Source organism: Rhipicephalus microplus, chromosome 9, assembly GCF_043290135.1.
Source record: "Rhipicephalus microplus isolate Deutch F79 chromosome 9, USDA_Rmic, whole genome shotgun sequence".
Taxonomy (NCBI): Eukaryota; Metazoa; Arthropoda; class Arachnida; order Ixodida; family Ixodidae; genus Rhipicephalus; species Rhipicephalus microplus.
In genome coordinates, this window is record NC_134708.1 from 3,656,366 (window position 1) to 3,678,200 (window position 21,835).

General features: G+C 47.9%; 1 protein-coding gene across 1 annotated transcript in view; it reads right to left on the reverse strand.

Moving 5' to 3' along the window:
• Window positions 1-15: 15 nt before the first annotated feature.
• The window catches only part of LOC119163335 (transforming growth factor-beta-induced protein ig-h3), a 42,088-nt gene continuing 20,268 nt past the window's right edge, over window positions 16-21,835 (reverse strand). The window contains exons 4-11 of the mRNA XM_037415314.2: window positions 19,264-19,352; window positions 14,058-14,212; window positions 12,542-12,697; window positions 8,130-8,421; window positions 4,345-4,694; window positions 1,682-1,951; window positions 1,378-1,612; window positions 16-415 (exon numbers count right to left, since the gene is read on the reverse strand). Coding sequence (XP_037271211.2) covers window positions 153-415; window positions 1,378-1,612; window positions 1,682-1,951; window positions 4,345-4,694; window positions 8,130-8,421; window positions 12,542-12,697; window positions 14,058-14,212; window positions 19,264-19,352 — 1,810 coding nt within the window. The 3' untranslated portion in view covers window positions 16-152. The remainder of the gene's footprint in view (window positions 416-1,377; window positions 1,613-1,681; window positions 1,952-4,344; window positions 4,695-8,129; window positions 8,422-12,541; window positions 12,698-14,057; window positions 14,213-19,263; window positions 19,353-21,835) is intronic.

The window sequence follows — 21,835 nt, forward strand, 5'->3', positions numbered from 1 at the left end:
ACAATGGGCAGAACAGTAACAAAAAAATGTTTATTCATACCAAAAGAAACAATCTACACTCGGTGGGAGGATCACACTGAGACCAGCAGATAAATAATCCGCTACAATAGCGAGGGAGGCTGCCATTCTACAGCCATGCACACAACCCAGTTCTAAAGCGAGCGGAAGAAAGGGTGCAAGTCGAAGCCGAAGTTGAAGCCGGTGTCTTCGTCGGCAGTGCGCATGCTCAGCACGCGCTCCACGTGGTGCACGAGACCATTGCGGGCGGCGAGGTCAGGACGCGATACGCGAGCGCCTCCGAAGTAGACGTTGCCACGCAGGCTGCGCTGGGTCGGCACGGCAGTGCCGTCCAGGTTGCGGTACTCCAGCCGACTCAGGAAACCGCTGTGGCCCACACCACTGGAGCACGCAGTCTCTGCGTAAAAAGGTAGGGCCAGAAAGTGCATTTACCTGGGTTAGTTGGCACTCACTGCATGCTGCCATTTCACTTGTGCTTATCGGTTATCTTGTTGTCACTGTCCTACACTAGCTGTTGTCTTGCGTCTTTCTAAGTAGCCCTTATGCTCTAGCGGTTGTCCCGTCTGTTTCGGTAGTCATTGTGCGCTAGCGGTTGTCCTGTGGGTTTTTCTGTAGTCCTTGTGCGCTACAGGTGGTCATGTGCCTTTCTGTGTACTCCTTGTGCCCTACAGGTTGCCCTGTGTCTTTCTCTGTAGTCCTTCGGTGCTACAGGCTGTCCTGTGTCTTTCTCTGTAGTCCTTGTGCACTACAGGTTATGCCGCGTGTTTCTCAGTAGTACTTGTACTAGTGTTACTTATTGACCCGAGTCTTTCTCTGTAGTACTTGTGGGCTAGTGGCTGTCCTGTATCTTTCTCTGTAGTATTTCTGTGCTAGAGGTTGTCCTGTGTTTCTCTGTAGTCATTGTACTTGTGCTTTAGCTATTGTCTTGCATCTCTCTATGCGCACTAGTGGCTGTTCTGTGTCTCTGTAGCACTTGTGTGCTAGCAGCTGCCCTTTGTCACTTTCTGTTATCCTCGTCCACTAGCAGTTATCTTGTCTGTCTCTGCAATCACTGTATTTGTACACTGCCTACTGTCCTGTGTCTTTCTGTGTGATCGTCTTGCGTTAGCTGTTGTCCCGTCAGTCTCTGCTATTGTCCCTGTGTGCTGTGTACCGTGTCTATCTTTATAGTCCTTGTAATAGTAGATGTCCTGCGTTTCTTTAGCCATTGTGCACTAGTAGCTGTCAAGTACTTGAAAAAATTGTGTGCTAGCTATTTTGTCTTTCTGTGTAGTCCTAGTACGTGTTCGTTAGTATTATGAAAATGAGGTCAGAATCCACTTGGGTGAACATAGATATGGTGGAAGAACGGGCACCCACCTGGCAGGATGTGCTGCTTGACCAGAGCCTGAACCTGTTCCGGCTGCAGAGAGTCCAGTGTTCCCCGAGGCAGCCGCGCAAACGCGCTGTCCGTTGGCGCCAGCACCGTGAAGGGACCCGCGTTGGAGCGAAGCTGCTCGGACATGCCGGTCTCGCGGACCAGCCGCGCGAACGTGCTTACTTCCGGGTCAGACTCGATCAGCTCCAGCACGCTGCCGGCCGGCGGCCGCATAACCTGCAGAAGTGGAGGGATTCCTCTCGTTTGTCGGTGCTCTGCGCGTAACAGAGTGCGAGCTGAGCTCACCTTGTCGACGACGTAGACGGCCCCTCCGCAGACGGGGCTGGAAGCGCTGAGCAGGCGGGCGCACTGCGCCGTCACGGTGGGCCGCTCGAAGGAGAAGAGGCGCGGGAAAATATTAAGCCGGATTGGGCGCTCCTCGCCCAGGGCGGTGCCAACCAGCATGTTGTTAAAGAAGCTCCGAGGGGAGAGCATCTGGCCCGGCACGGTGTGGTAGCGCAGGGTCTCGGCCAGCCGCTCACTCTTCTTCAGGTCCTCCCACTCGGTCAAGGACACCTGCCGCAAAGAACAGCTCTGTGACCATTATGGGACTCTGCTAGGGTCAGACGACCTTATCTCCTTAATTATACGCAACCAATGAAAATGATTCTCAATTAGGGCAAGAAAACCTTAGGGGACATTTGTGGGCTCTTCATCGTATAGCCTAACGACACCTACTTAAGTTTAAAGGTGCTAAAGTGGACAAAAAATCAGCCTTTTAATGGGTGCAATTCGAAGTCACAATCTTCCATTTACCATCCGATGTCTTAAACCAACGACCGAGGGTGCTCCGTCGTAGCTTCTACTTTTGTGCAAGCTCTTAGTTTCTTTAAGAGTCTCCTGCACCTATTCAAGAAACATCATGGCGTGCAGAAGAAGGCAGAGCCAGTGTCGCCTGCCAGAAACAATTCCACAGCTCACCTTGCTACGTCACAGTCACGGCAGAGTAAGAAACAAGAGCGGCGCTTTGGGACTGTCCCGAGATCGACTAGCGCGAAGCAGAAAAGAGAGCAGAATAAGAACAGCCGGCCTGGCACACAGGCGCTGTGTCTGTTCTCTTTCGCATTCACTACAACACTTTTTGTAGGATACTTCATGGCCACCACCATCATCATCATCAGCCTAACTACGCCCACTCCAGGACAAAGGCCTCTTTGATGTTCCAACAACAAACCCGGTCATGTGCTTTCTGCTGCCACGATTTACCTCCAAACTTCGTTATCTCATATGCTCACGTTATTTTCTGTCTCAATCTCATGCGTTTGTCTTTTCTTAGAATCCAGTCAATTACCCTTAATGACCAGCGGTTATGCAGCTGTCTACGCACTACGTGGCCGGCTCATGTCCATTTCTTCCGCTTGACTTAATATGTAATACCCTTAACGCCCGCTCGTTCCCCGACCCCCTCTGCTTTCTCCTAAAGGTTACACCTATCATCTTCCTTGCCATCCCTCACTGTGTCATCCTCAATTTAATCTGAAACCTCTTTGTAAGCCACTAGGTTTCTGCTCCACGGGTAAGTACAGGCAACGTGCAGCTGTTATTGATGTGGTGTCGGGGTTTCGGTTCCGGTTTGTATCGTGCGGTGGACGCGCTGCACGGAGAACACAGGGCACGACGCTGAAGCGCCGGCCGACATGAGGTACGCAGCAGCCGGTAGCCAAGCAGGGCTCCTTTATGTACCCAAGCATGCTATTAAATACATATGTACAACGCCCTCTGGCGGGTCAAACAACTGGTTTCCAAATCGGAACCGAAACCCCGACACCAAAGTTATATACTTTTTTTAAGAATCAAGGGTAGATTATCCTTCACGATTTGAGAATGCTTGGCGAATGCGATTTACCCCATTCTTATTCTTCTAGTTATCTCACTCATGGTGCAGCTGCACGGTTACTACCTGTCCTACGTAGACATGTTAGTTTACAACTTGCAGCGTCTCACCACCTATCGCAAAGCGTTGTTGTCTACCGAGACTGTTGCACGTAAGTTTTATGCATACTAATTTTCATACCTACTCTTCTGCTTTCCATGTCCAGTTCAGTAATCATGAGCCTAGACTCTTTCCCTGAGTCACTCATCAATTCTCCAAATCGCAGGTTACTAAAATACTCGCCATCGACTCTTATCCTAAACTCTTTTCAATTTAGGGCACTGAAGACCTCCTGCAAACACGCGGTGAATAGCATTAGAGACATCGTCTTCCTGCCTTACACCTTTCTTTATTGGGATTCTATCGCTTTCCTTATGAAGAACTATGGGAACTATGCATTACATCCACTGTGGGTTTCTTACAGTGGGCTTCGTCGATGATCTGATTCTGTAGTGCCTGAATGACTGCTAATTATCTGGACCGAATGCAATTCCTTCCCGTAATCAGTGAAAGTTATATAGGGTACTTATGAGCGCTCAATACCTGGCAGTGTTAGGCAGTGCCACTCGTGGCCTAGTAAAACCCTTCTTGCCAGAGGGCGTCACGGGCACGCCAGAAGTGGCAGCTCGTCTACTTGAAGTGACCTATTCGCGTAATTCGAAGGTTGTGCGTTAGGATCCCACCCACGGAAAGTGGATTTTTCATCTACTTCAATTCCTTTCAACTTGGGCACAAATCATTACACTGCAATCAAGAAACGACAGATAATGTAAGCTATGCTTTCCTTGCATTTTTATCTGTTGGTTTTCTCTCATACGAAACAAAAAAATACCTAAAGTCAGAAGGAAGCTGGGCAGACTTTGTTTCTCTTCTTAATCTGGTTATTTTTCTTCATTTCGCACTTGGTTTCTTTTTGTTCTCCTATTTTGGTAATAATCATCAAGGCGCTCGAAAAAGAAGAAGAGGGACCTCTATTTGGCGCGTAATTAGGCCAAATGACGACAGCCCGGCGCCCTTTCACCTACTTGGTACTCACCTGCTTGAGAGCTTCCTCGGACGGCGCGAAGAAGGTGAAGTTGTCGAGCGCCTCGAACGACTCGGTCAGGTTGGCCGTCTCGATTAGGTGCACCAGGTCGTTCATCTTGGCGTCTCGCAGCGTCTGCATGAGCGGCTTGCTGTCCTGTGACATGAGAATGTGGTCGAGCACGTGCAGCACCCCGTTGGTGGCCATCAGGTCGCGCACTGACACGGGGCTGCCGTCGGCCAGCAGCCGGTCACCATCACGGCTCAGCGTCACCGCGTCGCCATTGACGCTGCGCACCCGCGCCGACCCGGGCACGGCGGTGGTGCAGATCACGTGGCTCAGCAAGTGGCCCCGAAGAAGCTCTGCGTATAGTGATAAAAATACCCCTAAGCGAGCTCGAAATTTAGTACGGTGCGTGGCTCTAAAACAAACGCGTAGCCATGAGAGTTTTTCGAAACGGTGCCAAAATAGCGGAGCATTTGATGATACAAATGAGAACCTCGCTCTTTCCTTCATTGTCTCTGCTCCTGTTTGAGTCAGCGAGCGGACAAAGAGGCCTGTAGATGAAATGCACGATCAAGTCACGGCCAACACACGAGGCACGAACACTACCGAAAGAAGCAGAGAGGAGATGGCCAGGACGGTTTCTCGAAACTTGTGAGCCGGCCGTGGCACTCCCATGTTCGGAATTGTTGATCGCGACGGCATTTTGAATACGATGTGCACGTTAACTTGAAATGTTAAAAAATTATCGTAGACGGTTTAGGGAGTTGGTTCACTTACGAAGTCGGCATGATAAGCAAATCTCGAAAGTACAAGCAGCAAGGGCCAGGGGTCTTAAACAACAAACTCAGTTTCGTCGTAACGGCGAAGCAATGGTAGATTTGTATGTGCAGTTTAACGTCCCAAAACCACCATGCGATTATGAGAGACGCCGTAGTGGAGGGCTCCGGAATTGTCCAACACCTGGGTTTCTTTAACACGCACCCAAATTTGAGCATACGGCCTACAGCATTTCCGCCTCCATCGAAAATGCAGCCGCCGCAGCCGGGATTCGAACAGCGGCCGAATACGTCAGCCAGGGGCGGAAACTCCCTACACCTCCCATGTATTCGCTCTTGGCAGTGGGAGCGCCGCATGCACCACTGGCGGTTGACGGGCATCCTACTAAAAATAAATAGTGGCGTCACTGATGAGGTCGCCAAGTATAGGGAAAGGAACGAAAAATCGAGAGGAGGATCGTTGCCGCTGAAGCCCACATTTCCCACTTCGCATGCAAGCGGAATTTGCTCGTGCCTTCTTTCAGGTCCGCTTGGGCCATTCATGAAATTTCGTTGATTTTATTTTTCTTTGTTCTTTGTTTTGTTCGTGTTTTCTAAAGACGGGAACGTTGAGCTTACTGATTCCTCGGTAAGAATAAACTCAACCGGCACAAATAAAGTGAACTCCTTATTCCACGTTTTGTATTTAAAAAACAGATACACGTAGAGTGAATGTGAATTTATGAATGCATCTTTAATTCACAATTGACATATGTATTTAATGAGCAAGCGTTGAACACAGAATATCCGAGCCAATGCCAGAATTATCAATAGCAAGTAAGACACGTCATATTTGACTGGATCACGTCTGTTACGACTGCGCGCGTATATAGCTTTCTTACATAACTCGATTACCAAATGAGACTGAAGTTCAAAGGCACGAAGCGATCAGACGTTCTTCGAGAAGGAACGTCGCTGGAAACAGTGTTTCGGCAAGTTCACTTGCCTTCATCAGAGAACAGCGTTGCCGAAGGAAAGTTCACTTGTCAAAACGTTGGCTTCATCAACATTCTCTATAATAATCTTTAGAAGCATTTAGTCCATCACGTACACTTGAGAGATACTATTGGAAGTAAAGTCTGACAAATTTTCTGAACGCGGCTACAAGAATTTCACGAGTAGGAAGCAGCCTATAATTACTTGACATCAATTGAACTACACGCCGAAAGTAAACGAAAGTAAAACTATCTAGCCAAGCCTACTCAAATTTAAGCCTTTCAATAAACGCATTTTCCCGACAGGAGCTAGGCTGCAGTCTTCACCAATTAGTCAAGCGACACTGTAGTTTTGTCAGTCGAGATAGGCTTGCCGAGAACCGAGTTTACTCGTATTTACTCATGCAGAATCAATACCTGCTCTTATTCTTGTGCTCACCCGAAGTTGAGGTGTTCACCAGGTGCCTGTAGGAAATGCTGAAAAACCTTCGCGGAAGTAGAAATTCCCTAGTTAGCACACCGCAGTGCCGCGCAAAACATGTGCTGCTCGATTGAGCCGTCTTCGACGAATGCATGGTTGACTTGTTCGGCGCAGCTTACTGTGGCTTCCCTGCCCGCCACAACCTACTGTCTATCTTTCCCGTAGTTGACGCGCCCGCAGAGAGAGATAACCGAGCGCGATCCAACCTTTAATATCGCTGAGCGAGGGGCAAGAAGGAGCGGAGACAAGCGCTAGGAACGCAAGCCAGTCTCCTTCCGCGCTTCGCCTGATTTAAAATTCACAAAACAAGAAATGATAAAAAAGACATATAAACAAAAGAGAAGATCTTTAAAGGTGTTTTGATTTTTTAATTTGCAAAAACTTGTGAAAGCAAAAAAAAAAATACGAACATTCACATCCACCTCACTCCATTCAAGAAGATCTTAGGATGCCCGGCAACCGCTACGAGCGTGCATGTTCTTTGAAACCGAAACTAGCACCGAGTTTCCGGGGCCCGCCTCAGCCACTATAACCACCCCGGCGGGAAAATGCAATAGCAAAAAGTTCAATGCACAAAGAATGAAGAGCAGCTCGATAGTTGCACCTGTGGTGACCACCGCGCGCAAACCTGCGCAGCCTCCGTCACTGGTTAGCCGGGCGTGACACGGCCACTTGCTGCAACTCGCTTCCGACAGCACCATCGCAGCTTCACCGAAGGCTTGCGTCACCACTGGTGGCGATAAAAGCCAAGCTCGGTTTTATCACTCGTCTTTTCGAGCGCAGCGTCGGCACGCTCGCCCCGCTGCTGCTACCACGTCGTTATGCTGGGATACGTCCTATCGACACGGCATCCCACACACCAAATGGAAGACGCGCGAAAAGAAGCACGTGATTAACAACTCTTGTTAGATATGTTTGAGCAACGCGTGTCGACGATGCAGAACCCGAGGCTATTCCACTGCACGTGGAGTGTGCGTCTCCGGCCGTGCAGAGGCGTGCGCCCGGGGCACGGTGTCAGGTACAAACACTTTGAATCTTACACCGCGCCTCCAATGTAGTGCTAGTGGGAGAGTTATATGTGCGTTGTTGAACAATACAAATTCGCGGCGTGCTCGTACTAAAAGTGGACTGCGGGTCTCTCTGTGAAATCGAAGTCTCTCATTGTCAATTATTAGCGATTGGCATGTTCCAGTACGAAACACGTCTGTCCATCACGGCGTGCTTTCAGCCTCCCCAGGTTTTCTGGGCAATGCCGCCGCCAGTGTAAGCGTTAGTGCCCGCAGCTTCCCATCTACCCATGGTTCCCTTTAGCGAGAAATGGTGTAATTTTTACGAGTTTTATTTGCCAAATATTAAACTTGATTCTGTGTTTTACTTCTTCTTATTTCTTCTTCCAGTGAAAGGAGTTTTTATACTGGTTGGTGCTTAAGCGGGAGGGGCGCGGAGGGAGAGACAAAGGATGCTTTGCAGCTTCGCTCGGACTCGGAGTTCGTGCGAGTGGTGCAGACAGAAATCACGGTGGGGGCTGCCCGCCGCGGTTGAGGACGAGACAATACTCACTGGCGATGCAGGCGTCGCCACTCTTCCACTTGGCCAGCGTGTCTTTGTGCACCTTGGCGAAGGCTTCGTCGCTGGGCGCCAACAGGGTCAAGTGTCCCTGGGGGTCCTTCAGGGTCTCCTCGAGGTCGCCCACGGAGAGGAGCGAGCGCAGCGTGCTGAAGCGAGGGTCTTCGGACACGATCTCGTACAGGGTGCGGTTGGGCGATGGAAGGGTCTCGTCCACTACGTGCACCACGCCACTGGTCGCTGGGTTGTTGGCCGACACGATGGGCACGCAGTTGGCGGTCATCAGCTGCACACACATGCCGAGAGAAGACAGCGTTGTTGACTCGATCCATTCTATCAATGATTATAGAGCTTTCCCGCGCCTATAAGCCTTACACTCTTAGAAAGGGGCATTTTCGCGAACCAAGACAAAAAGGGGGGTTTCTAAACAGAAAAAAAAGGAATATGGCAGTCAGGAATTACATCACCATAGAAGGCACACATGTGTGTCCAACCATACAAGCAAACGTATCATAAAGCACCACATGAAAGCACAATACAGTCATACACAGACCATCTGGCGCGTATAACGATGATATCATCACACGCCGTTCAGTTCTGGTGGAGATTCGCACATTAAACAAATTTGAAAAAAAAAAGTTCAGCAGATACCTTGGGAATCGATGCTATGCAAAGCATGCGGATGGGAGGCTGTAGTTGTTTTATTGTGCACGGCAATACGATGTGCCATTAAATGCGTGGACAAACACACTTTAAGCAGACGAAACAACTGTTTGTAAATAACCAGTTGCTTACAACTACATGGGTATTAGCAACACTAGAAGCTGTAGGCAGATATCGAGAGGATGGTAGACCTCAACACCGCTAAATAACTTCAGTGGATGGTTCTTAACTACAATATATGTCGACCCACCTTGACAGCTGTATCATAGGAGGATATATGTAATGTTTATGAAATTGTACAGCCAGCACTGCAAGCACAATTGACGTTTCACAAACATTACAACTGCATAGGCTCTATTTCTAAAGCAGTTCATATACCTGGCGTGGCTATGTGGTAGTATACTTGATTGCCACGCAGAATGCTTGGCTTGGATTTCTGAGACTATAACAATGATTCCTTGCATTCATCAGTTCAACGCTGCCGATGTCAGTTTTATTGCGATAACAATTATATGGACACTCTCGGCTGGCATTTGCCGCCAGCATCGGCGTCGAAGTCATTCACCGTATATTGATTGATTTGTGGGGTTTAACGTCCAAAAACCACCATTTGATTATGAGAGACGCCGAAGTGGACGGCTCCGGAAATTTCGACCACCTGGGGTTCTTTAACGTGCACCCAAATCTGAGTACACGGGCCTACAACATTTCCGCCTCCATCGGAAATGCAGCCGCCGCAGCCGGGAATCGAACCCGCGACCTGCGGATCAGCAGCCGAGTACCTTAGACACTAGACCACCGCGGCGGGGCTCATTCACCGTATATGTATACGTATCTATATATATGAAAACGAGAGAAAGAAAAAATCACAGCATATCCGTGGAGTGAATGATGATGAGTGGAGCGAAGCGTCGGGGGGTTTTATCGGTAAACTGTCAATCGGTTGTCTGTCCATCCGCACCTGCTATCGAATTATCCAACTCCGGCGCGTGGAATCGAACGCCCGAGCTCTTGCTTGTGAGTGAGAGGCGTTACACCGAGATGCAAAGGAGCACCTCATTCGACGTTCAAACGGCAAGAAAATATCTACCATTTACCGCTGGCGATGCCCATCTCGGGGGAACTATCGCATTTTCAGCATCACAAGAGAGATGGCGCGATGAGCGCGCGTCGCCAGATTGTCGCGACGCGGCGGCGCGCGCTTTCATCTCCAACTTGTAATTTGCCCAGCGCATAGGAGAGAGGGTGGAAGCCCACGCATGCTCGCGTTTATCTCGCAGTGGGGAAAATGATGCGCCTTGGACTTTCACCGAAACAATTCTGTTGTATGGTTAGTCTCCGTTTTCGAAAAAGGCGCACTTTTCAGACACAGCGAAGTAAAAACTGAGACACCTTTTCGCGTGAGCAACGCGGGGCACGTTTCAATCTGCTTGCCTTTCTTCACGTGACATTCCAATTTGTTGCTATCACATTCATTGCTTCGTCTTTGTGGCAAACCTAGCTTTTTCTTAAGGTTCTCGTATTTAAAAAATATTGTCAGTTTTTAAATGTGGAGCATTCTTTAGCGAATTTCGGCGGCTTTGAGCGTATCTATCCGTCTATCTATTCATCTATTTAGCCGCCTACGACTTTTAACTCTCCTGGCCGTTTCGATAATAGTATCGATACCAAACTTGGTATGGCATAATTTGACTGTCTGAAGAACATATTTGACTAGTCATAACATGAAAATCACGACGTGTATGTCATGAATGTCACGATTTATATTTCATGGTCCTGCAGCTCTTGCGGTGGTCTCGTTCACATGGCATGTTGCAAAACTGGTATGGTATGGCATGATGGCATGGCAAACACAAGCGACGAACCCTAACATGAAAATCATGACATGCGTGTCATGTAACAACATGACTACATGCCACGCTCATAATGCGCTCGCGGCCTTTATGCTTGCTTCACTTATACCAACTTTGGTATTACGGGACGTGAATGGATGACGAAAGTATGATACTGGTGCAAACATGATAAACATGAGATGCGTGTCATGTAGCAACATGACTACACGCTACGCTTATGACGCTCTCGCGGCCGTTTCGCTAGCTTCACATGTACCAAACTCGGTATTACGCAACGCGACACATCCAGACATGATGACACATCCAGACATGATAATCATGACATGCGTGTGATGTAACAACATGACTACGTGCTACGCTCATGATTATTATATCACGAGCAATTATTATACCAGTGTCAGCTTTTCTCGAGGCTCTCGCAATTAATATACCAGTGTCAATCTTTCTCGAGGCTATCACTTTTAAATTAATGGTGTCAGTCTGTCGTGAGGCTCTCGCATTTAAATGAGAGTGTCAGTCTTTCTCGGAGTTCTCGCATTCAAATTACGAGTGTCAGTTTTTCTCGGGGCTATCAATTGAAATTACAAGTATCGGTTTTGCTTGAGGCTCTCGCATTTATATTACCAGAGTCAGTTTTTACTTCGGTTTTTACTCGCATTAAAAAAGGACAGACAGACAGACAGACAGACAGAACTATCAGCTGGCACTGAGTCAAAAAGGTTACAGATGTTCCAATAAGGCATAGCACCCTTTGCTCCTAAAGGGTGCTTTAGGTAAAACAGCAGATCTTACGCAAATACAAAGAATTTTGAAGCAAGCATAACGACCTATACACCTACATTTTGTTTCTATTATTATTGGGTAAAAGGATGCATTGCTTGCTTTAAATCACTTGAAGTGAGCGAAGTGGTTTGTAAAGCACGTGAGCGTATGTATTTACAGTCGATGACAATGATCCAACCAGCAGTTACTGGCTCACTCGGACAACGGGCGATTAAGGTGATTTCTGGGGTTCCACATACAGGTATTATTGCATTTCGTTTTTACGACTGGTGTCGGCAAGAATCGAACCTGTGCCCTCGGGCTTGACTGCTATCCAGACGCATCTTTCATGTTGCGATGTTATCGACGACGATCAAAGTAGTCTGGTGCCGGTTAACGTGCTATAGGCGAAAAAAAAGGTGGCTTCACGCTAGGGGTGCCAAGCCTGTAGGAAGAGCGAAGCTGGGCACTTTCTTGTTCCTCTTCAGTTTAAATTATTATGAAGACCTATATGAATGGCTCACACTCACTCCATGGGAAGTGCCATGAAACAAATAATATATAGATACAAGTCATTTATGTATTTTTTTAAATGCATTAGAGAATGGTCAGAATATATTTATGATGCAAGTTTAGATAATTGATATTAAGACCACGCTGATTCAGTTATAAAAATCTCTTTTAGTTACTTGTATTTCTATCCTTCTCTATTCTCTTTTTGCCAATTTTTGTTATCCTTTTCTTCCAATTCACTTTTACCTCGCTATTTATTGCTCTTTCATTATTCTTCCTATTGTCCCCCTTTCTGTGCGTTTTTATTTCGCCATGTCTTTTTCTATTTCGATATCTGGTTTTGTTACGCGAAGCACACCAGTCTCTTTACTAATGACCATCATCGGGGCGCCTGAGAGGCTTAGCGCGAGCACGCGCTCGATATGCTGCACATGAGAAATTAGCCTCGCTAGGATATAAATATATACATATTTTTGTGTAAGCTACCCAATTTTTGACCAATGCCCCAAATAGGTGCGAGCCGAATATTCCACATGAAGCATCACGCCCAGAAGCAAAGTATACGACCCCCTAAAGAGGTTTGCACTTAGAGGTCCTCCAAAGGGGTGCTCGCACCTTGGACGGGTTGTAGAACTCATTGATGCGAATGCTGGAGCGCCCGTCGACGGTCTGCAGAACCATCTCGTCCACCATGTCTCCAGTGCGCAACGGACCAGCCACGGTGTGAGCTCGAACGGCGGCTCTGCCATCGTGGGGGCTGGACACCTCGTTCTGAAAGGGAATCATCCAAGACTCGCATCACACGCCGGGCGAGGGCTGTCAGGCTTTAAACGAAAGTCGTCCGAGCCCAGCATTATTCGAGGATTTTCATACTGCAACGCACGACTAGTATCCTCGACTTCGTGGCAAGGTGGTCCGCCCGCACCCGCGAGCAGTGCAGTGGCGCTCCATCTTGGGCAGCAGAAGTCGGCAAAGAGCGACTCATTCATCCTCACTCGGACTCGCTAAAGTTTCGCTCAACCGAACTCGCTCAGACTGAAAGCCACTGAACTCACCACGGTTAACTGACGGCTTCATCTGAGTGAATTCCATTGAGGCGACTCAAAAGCGAGTTTGCCGGCCTATGGACGTAAGCGTCGTTCGGTGACCGCGCAGCCCCCTTGCGTGAGCTGGACAACAACAATGTTCGCCTCCACAAAGCTTCGCGTGTTGAAAATTGCTGCTTGGCCCAAGCGAGTTGGTTCATCATTAAGGCAATATTCAATAATTGCAGGAAATGTTCAAAAATCAGCTAAGATGGCAACCTTGGTTCTGAAGGAGTGTCAAAAAACCCTCTTTCAAAAACTGAAGGAAAAAACAGGCAGCCGATGGAAAAAAGGCCTACGGTTATGCCATACGTGCACAAGGTTGCTCACATCATTACGAATGTGGTCAGCCGGTACAGGGTACCTTTGGCGTTCTCGGCGCTCCGCAAGCTGGCTAGCCAGTGCCCACGAACTTCTGATGCACCGAGGCCCTCCCCGTGTGGGAAGCGGCACACGCAAGGCCGTCTGCTCGGTTGACGTGGTGTACGAGATTCCGCTTAGTTGCGGAAGAGTTTACATCGGCCAAACAGGCCGCTGCGCAAACGACAGAATTGCGGAGCATGAACTGCCTCAAAAACTTGAGGCACATTTGCCAGTGCAGACTGGTTCCTGCAAGTGTTAGCCTGAGTTTTCCTGTGTATCCGTAAGAAGAGAGGTACGTGTTTTAGTGATACATATGTTGCTCCGCATGGTGGCAAATTTAATTTCTTCATCAAATCTGTTTTTTTTAGTTTAGGGACTTTTTGTCTACTTTTGTTAATCTTATCACGTGTTTTTTACTCGCATGTTTGCTACGGTTACATAAGTCGCTGGTGTAATGGCGTTAGCGACGTACTTTCTATTCTGTCCTCAATTTTTCTTCCTTAATGGCACGAGTATTATTGTATTTAAGTATGCTTTTTTAAAGTCTGTTGAACACGCGAATATTTTATCCGCGTGACGATAGGCGCAGCACTCATGAGTGGCAAGCTAGACACTTAGCGCGCAAGACCGCAGGGCACGGTCTCACTGTGTCGCGCACATGGTGCGAGTCTTGCGTGGCTTACAGTGTGTTCGAAGTCCTTGACGGCGATGTTGGTGGGCACGAAGACGGTGACGTTACCCTTGTTCAGCTCGTCGGTCATCTTGGACTCCTCAACGAGGTCGACGAACTTGGAGGCGCCAAGGTCCTTCATCGTCGTCACTAGGTCCTTGAGGTTCACTGCATATAACGATGCACCACCGCTGCAAGAACGCCTATACTTTGCATAAAAGGTCACGATTTAATTTAGAGAAGTTCAGATATAAGGAAGCGATGTTTACAGACCTAGTTTTATTGAGGTTTAACAGTATCAGCTGAGCTGCTCTAAAGTAAGCAAGTTAATAAAAAAATCGTGGTTAATGAACGATTCGTCATGCATAGACGTACACAGTAAACTGCAGGAGGCCTAATGAGGTGACTGATTTTGGCGTTGCTATACAAAACAAGTTCGGCGAAGCAAAGGCCTTGAATATCGATTGATGCACAGTGAGAAAAAGTTGCCGAGCATCGCTTGGTGATCGCGCCAGTCCACAGCATCGCCAGTTGACCGCGGTTTTACTGGCCAATGGCGAGGGATCCCTGCCGTACGAGTATAACTCGCAACAGCCCCCTCTCAGTGACAAATACTCTCCCTCGCCACCGAATGAGCTTGTATAGGGCTTCACAAAAACGGCTGCATTGCAAGGCGCCAACTTCATGTATACTCCTCGCAGGTCGTGCTCACCTAGAATTGCACGAATGCATGTACAATAAATATGCCCCCACATCCCCGAAAGGAATCGTGAGGAAATGCGAATGCATTTCTTGCGCCGAGAGAGGGCACCATTGTCGTCGTACATTTGCCTTCACCGACTTCTGCCAACGCATTGAGAGGGGCGCCAGGCCTCGCAAAGTACCAAGTTCCGCCCATCGACGCTGTGGGGCGAAATAATTGACAGCTAAAGAAGAACCATAGTGGCTCCGTTCAAATCTGCCCTCAGGGACGCCAAAAAAATCCGCTAGGGGCACCATAGTAAGCTCAAAACTTCATAGTTTCTCAAAATTACCTAGAGGGCACTCCGGCGCTGCGATCATTCAGCGACCATGGGAATGATGGGTAGTACACACATTTGCCTAGTCTTCGTACTTGCGGGCGGCGAATCGTACTTGCGGCTTTGTTTATTGCTCTGTTTCAGTTTTGTTTTGAAAGAAAGAACAAGCCCCTTTGAACTTAGGGACTTGATTTGAAATAGTAAGCTTGAAAGAATAAGATTGTGAAGCACAAACGGTGAACATTGCTAATTTATGTTTTCGTGAAAAAACAGCTCCAAGCCACACGAACACACACGGAGCCAGAAGCAGGCCAGAAGCACGAAAATTAGACAAATGTGTGTACTACCCATTATTCCCATGCTCCTTGAAGTGCTGTGCGTTGCAGCTCCCATAGACACTAGCGCCAGAGTTCCCTCTAGTTAGTATTGTGGGAAACTCTATGCAAAACTTAAAGCGATAACAGGCACCATTTTTCAAAAAAGTGTTCTTTTCTATGTGATTGTGCGTAGTGCTTCTGAGCACTAAATTTGTTTACCAATCGCCGTGCCATGCGAGTTCTATGGATTCCCTTACCAGTGACGGTGACGAAGCGGAAAACATGCACTGCTGGCCTGCCGCTGTTCGACGACCGCACCCAACGCGCATATGCGCAGTTAGTTTTCATCTGATGGTTGGCGTGGTCTTCGGCGTTCCGTTTTCTTTCTAGCACGTTTTCATTCGCCTCGGTAAGTCACTGCAGTTGCTGTAGGCATAGTCGCTGTACGGCTGTATGGTGCCGCAGGAACTGTCGTACCGGTGAAGCCATGACAGGTAGAATATTTTGGCCGATGCGCACATATTTGTTGTTTTTTGTTGGCGATTTAACTCTCCGACCATGTTATCGCTGTCAGTGTCATGTCTTTGTGCACTTGCATTGCAATGATTCATTTGCAATGATCCTTCGCACGTTCGAATTCTTGTGTTTCTCTCGACTCTCGCTCTGTCGTGATTAACTTGAGAAAAACCGAGCCTACTTGGGTCCTCAGCTTAACCGCACTATGTCGTTACGAAATAAAAAGTGTGGGTGTTGAAGCCGTGCTCGACTAAAACAGGAGCTGTAACTCGAAGCTGTTACTCTAGCACCTCATGCTGATTTCACCCCTGTTTTGTAATGATAGTTCCTACTAACGAGACACGCTTTTCTGTTCATTTTGCCTCTGGAAACGAAGGCGTGCCATTTGCGAACTCGCGATAATGCTTCCAACACGATATTTTTTTTTGCATTGAAACGTGATTGCTGGTTTGCTGTCAATAAATGTTCCCCGTACTCATTCGTGAATTGTTTTTACCAGGTACCAGCTGCCAATGAATGCCCTTCAGTTCCATGTAACCGTTGTACGCACAGGTACTGTGTTCAGAAGGGCGCTTTGGTGTGGTGCTGGGCGTATCGACGCGCTCAAATCAAGCGGACGAAAGATAACGAGACACCCGCCTTGTCATCGTAAAAAGAGAGCTATAGAATAAAGAATCAGCCGAGGACACCACGTAGGCGCATACGCATCCGGTACGGGAAAAAAAATCGGCCATTTTTTTCTTGACTAAAATTTGTTTCCCGCTTCCTTTTACTCAGCGCTATCTCTTGGTCGCCCTAGGCAGTTTCATGCGCCACCACTGCTTATCCTGCGTACTGTTGTCAAGACTACAGTTTCCCTCCTCTAAATTGATTCTTTATTCTATGGGGGCCCAGCCAGCGAACGGTCGAGAGTGAGGAGCGAGAGGACGGGAGAGAGAGGGGCGCCAGCGTGCTCGGTTCTGCGTTAGCGTTTCACAGCGGCGCCTCGAGCACACATTTCCGGATGTTCTTGAGAGGCGCCCAGCCAGCGAACAGTTGAGAGTGAGGCGCGAGCGGACGGGAGAGTGGGGACAGAGAGGAGAGCGAACGGCGAAAGAAGGAGCGGCGAAGCACTGCACCTACCTTCTCTCGCACCACATGCTCCGCTTGCTAGGGGCGAGGATAAGCACGCGCGCCCGCAGCTGTTGCTACCGGCGCACGGCAGTCTCCAGAGCGTGACATAGCTCGAATAAGAAAGGCATTCGCATTTAAAATTTAACTCGCTGAAACCTGGGGGACTACAGTAGCTGAAGCGGTCGCAAGCACGCATGAACTCCTGAGAAGTGGCTGACCACATGCGCACCAACACACTAGAGGTTGGATATGGCTACGAGGATCGAAAGTCCATCGCATGTATATATATATATATATATATATATATATATATATATATATATATATATATATATATATATATATATATATATATATATATATATATATATATATATATATATATATATATATATATATATATATAGAAACTGAGTCCAATAGATACGCCAGCTGGAGATGCTGAACACTGCAGTAAAATAACGACACACATATACGGAATTTAGAATAGTAACAGTATACCCCTCTCCCCTAGTTTTTTCAAGATCCTGTTTCGAAAATTATGGGCAATCATTTTAGTGCACTATTTCGAAAAAGTGTTGCGGCTAGAAAAAAGCCTTTTACAGTGATATGAATGTGTCATGGCGGGCGGCGTTCCTAGAAAACGCACTAAAATATACGGCACTATACGCAGAATCTCATACCTTGGCTGGTTGCTACAGAAAGGAATGTTGCTTTCATATGTCTTCCTGGTGGCACCCGTTTGTCTCACAATGTCAGTTGTAGTGAAACAATTAGGCGATTGATTTTGTCAATGTTAATTTAAATTTTACAAAGCTTGCAAAGCGAACTAAATCACCTGGCTGAACAGGGGGCAGTAACCGTGCGAAAAAAAATAATTAGATCGACGAGTGAGTAGTGTCGAAAAGGGGGGTTGCAGACACCGAAGAATTTGAAATAACTCACGTTCGGACGCATGCAGACACAGTCCAAGTGAAAATACTCGCTTAACACGTTATTTAAAGGGTATTCAAGGGAGGTTCAATTGTTCAAGTCTAATAAAAAATTCTTTTAAGCGAGGGGAAAAAAAGAAATTGCGCTCTCCGCGTCCCTCGACGCCAGCCCGTAAACCCTCTTCACCGCAAAGCGCACTTCACGGGGCCAACGGAAGATTTCGGTAGCCATGCGGGTGGTAAGATCGTGTGCTGCCTTTCGCAAATCAGCAAAGTCTAGAAGTGCATGGATCAAAAGTATGTAACAAGCATTGGTTCACACCATTGTATATGAACCGGTCGTGTCAACGTCACATCGCCCCATTCTTTGTGGCCCGGTGTTGGCTGCTGCTTCGGTGTGTTTACGCTCGGCTTGGTGGACAAGACGGCTTGATTTGGAAGGCATTATCTGCGCAAAAATGTCCTTCAAGAGCTTCACGGCAGCCTAGCTTCTGGGCATTTATGTGCGACCCGAACCTACGACCCAATTCGACAACGGTTTTTCCGGAAGGGCCTTTATCGTTCCGTTGTCCGTTACGGCTTTCAACATCTGCCAACGCCCAAAGAAACCTACGACTCCCCCTGCCAGTGGCCTCCAGCCTATTGAAGTTCCAGCTGAGCCATTTCATCGAGTGGGATTAGACTCGCTTGGTGTGTACTTTTTTAACCTGAGCAACTAGAAATAAATGGGTTGCAGTAGCCACGAATTACGCCAGTCGGCACACAATCACCTGAGCGCTACCGACCAGCTGCGTGACGACGTTGCTGATTTCTTTCTACAAGTCGTCATTCTTCCCTCCTTCTCACTGTCGCTGCTTCGGGTGGTCGATGGCGTGAAGAAGCGCGGGAGCTCCTCTTTGTCATCCTCACTTTCCCGATTAGAGCGTACGCTCTCGTACATGGCTATGCTATTCTCGTGCAGTCTATTTCTAACTGTCCATATTTTCACTCTGTCTCTCTACACTCTTTCTCTTGCTTATTGCATCCCACGCCTCACAATAGGCACTCGTGTTCTGGGAGCGAAGAAGAGTGCGAACTGGTTCACGATGACGATAGTTTTCCAGCGTCACTAAACGCAAAGCTCAATTCTGCCCGGCTGTAAAAAAGAGCATGGCGGCTGCAACGGTCTGTTCAGCAGTCACACCTTTTTTTCCGCGATATGCTCCCAGCGGCCACATATTATAACGAAAGGTGAAGCCTTCGTCGGGAAAAGTTGGCCGGGCGTACATGATGCGACGATCATCGTCGATGCGCGCGCGTATAAGGAAGTCGCTCGAACGCACCTTGGACGCATCCAGCTCGTCCCCGAGCGAAGCCGTGGCAGCACACGTACTTGTCCGTTATAGTCTTGCTCGTGTTCATGGTTCGAATCCTGCAAAAACGAATAAGAAGGGAGTTGCACTATCCCGAAAAAGACGGTCACGGCCAGCCACTTTCTGACACGAGGAAGAGGCTCCAGCGACACTGCCTCGGCAGTGCATCAATGGTATTGTTCATCTTTCAAGCCTTTCCCTGAAGTTCTACTGGTTGGTAAGTTAGACGTTTTCAGGTGGCCTAATTCAAGAAATTTGCTCACTACTTTCCCAATTATTCCTGACAAGCGTGCTCGCTTACTTAATGGCATTAAAAACAAAAAGAATACCTCGAGACAACGCAGGTGGTTGAGCAATAGAGCTGGCATGCGAAAAACTTCCTGTGCGAATAGCAATTCAAACGCGAACATTCGGTAGCAGTCCGCCTGGTTGGGGTATAAAAAACTGGAGAAAACAGAAACCTTTCGGGTGACCTCAGAATTGATTCTCGCCTACGAAAACAAAATGGAGCTCTGTCCTTTTGGGGGAAAGACAGCCGTGCCAGCTGGTTTCGGCCAGAGCACTTTTTCTCCGCTAGTGCAAGCACATCACCAATTAAAAGGCTTGTTTTTACGACCATAGGCGCTCGCAGTGAAGGCTACTGCCAATACGCTCGCCTCGCACAAGCAGGCTACCACGATCATCTCCTGGTGACGATCGCAGAATCTCTGCTCAAAATGCCTGCAGGTCGCCAACAGAATATCATGACCGCTATAAATGTCCGGAAGAAGTGTGCGACCACGCCCTACCCACACACGATTTTCCAGAACATAAAGTGGGCGCTCGATAAAACATTAGCATCGTTTTTAAGGCTCTGAAAAGCTGGGAGAACTATTGCAGGCTCAGCAAGCCACCTGCTCGCAAATCACGCCGCTGTGACAGACGCCACGTGCAATGCAAGGACGTTGCCGCTCCCACTTTTCGTGTGGGCAGACGCGACGGTGCCTCAACAGCAGGCTTGTTAAGAAAAAAGGATTCGCGCATTGCTGCACGCGTGGTTGTTCGCATGCACAAAGCTGACACTACGCAGTTGATAGTGCAATGCACAAGGCCAAGAATGTGTCAGTGCACCATCTTTACGATTATACAAAAAAAATTGGCATTTATTTATGCCACCGCATTTGCGCACGTCTGAGTGTCCGCCTTTTTCATGTAATATATTTAATGATCAGACTTTCAATACATTATGTTTAGAAAAATATTTTGACGATTTAGAGTACTTTGTACTCGACTATGGGAGAGCATTAAGCCCTCCCTTTATAGGTGAAACAAAGAGGCAGTGTTTCTATTATTGTTAAAAGTTGGCGCTTGTGGGGCCAACTTTGCTCCCCTCTCCCGTGTGCGTGCCTATAGTTTATACCTCCAACAAAATATCTGGCTCAGCGGCGATGTCTGAATCCCCGAAGAAATTAACTCAGACCCTTTCTAGTTTCTGCCCTAAAACCAGCTATACAAAATTTGGTCCTGATAGAAAAGAAAATAATTCAGAGAAGTGCTTTACGTCAAGAAAATGAAAAATCTTCATTGGGCCGCCATGGCTTTTCCTTCGGCTGTAACCGAGTGCACCACATGCATGTGAATTTAGAGGCTAAACAGCAACACGCGAAACGCAGGTTCGACATAAGATTTTCGCAAAACCAGAGTTTTCTTTTGATGTAGACCAAGTCCTGCAAAGGGCTTACACTGCAGCCGTTATACAGCCCCAAATGCAGCCGCCGTTCTCTACACACGCAGCTATCCGAAGGAAACTGGCGGTTCACAGCTGCGCCATAAAATCTGACCGAAAAGGAAAAGTAGGTCTATAGCGTGAGAGGCCAGTATCGTTGCTCTAATAAAAAAACCACGGCTTTTGATGCTTGATGAATGTCTTTAATATATTTTTAACACCACTACCTTAAAACAGCAACATCGATTTCGAGAGGGTGGCTTCGCAGTGACGTTTCAACACGAGCCTGACGTCACGGGAATTTGGAAACGCATAGCAGTCAGTTCACTTTCAGTCGCATGCGATAAATCGCATGCGATTCAGTCGCATGCGATTCGTCGATCATGCGATCGAGTCACATGCGATTCAGTCGCATGCGACACCGAAGACGATTTGTGCGATTTACGCGTTACGTAGGACACAGACAATCCGCAAGTATAGTGACGGGTGTCGCCATGGGATAACAATGTCCACTGCGGTGGGGATGGCTTGCAGATGCTGGTCGACAAAAACTTTAGAATCAACGTAGAATATTTTATACCCGTTGTCGGGCCTCAGCGTGTGGAAAGCCATGCAAAACGGAAAATGCCCCTCTCAGGGTGCGTCAAGATTGTGTCCGTTTTGCTTGAGCCTTCAACAACTTGTGAGGAGACTATTACTTCATGAATGCAATTATTCAGTTCCATTTTATAGGCGTAATTTGTGTGGCAAGTCGCAACGATTGCGATACTTGGCGGCAAACCAATCGGAAATGGGGACAATCTTGAGTCCTTGCCGCTCGACGTGCCGCTGAACACC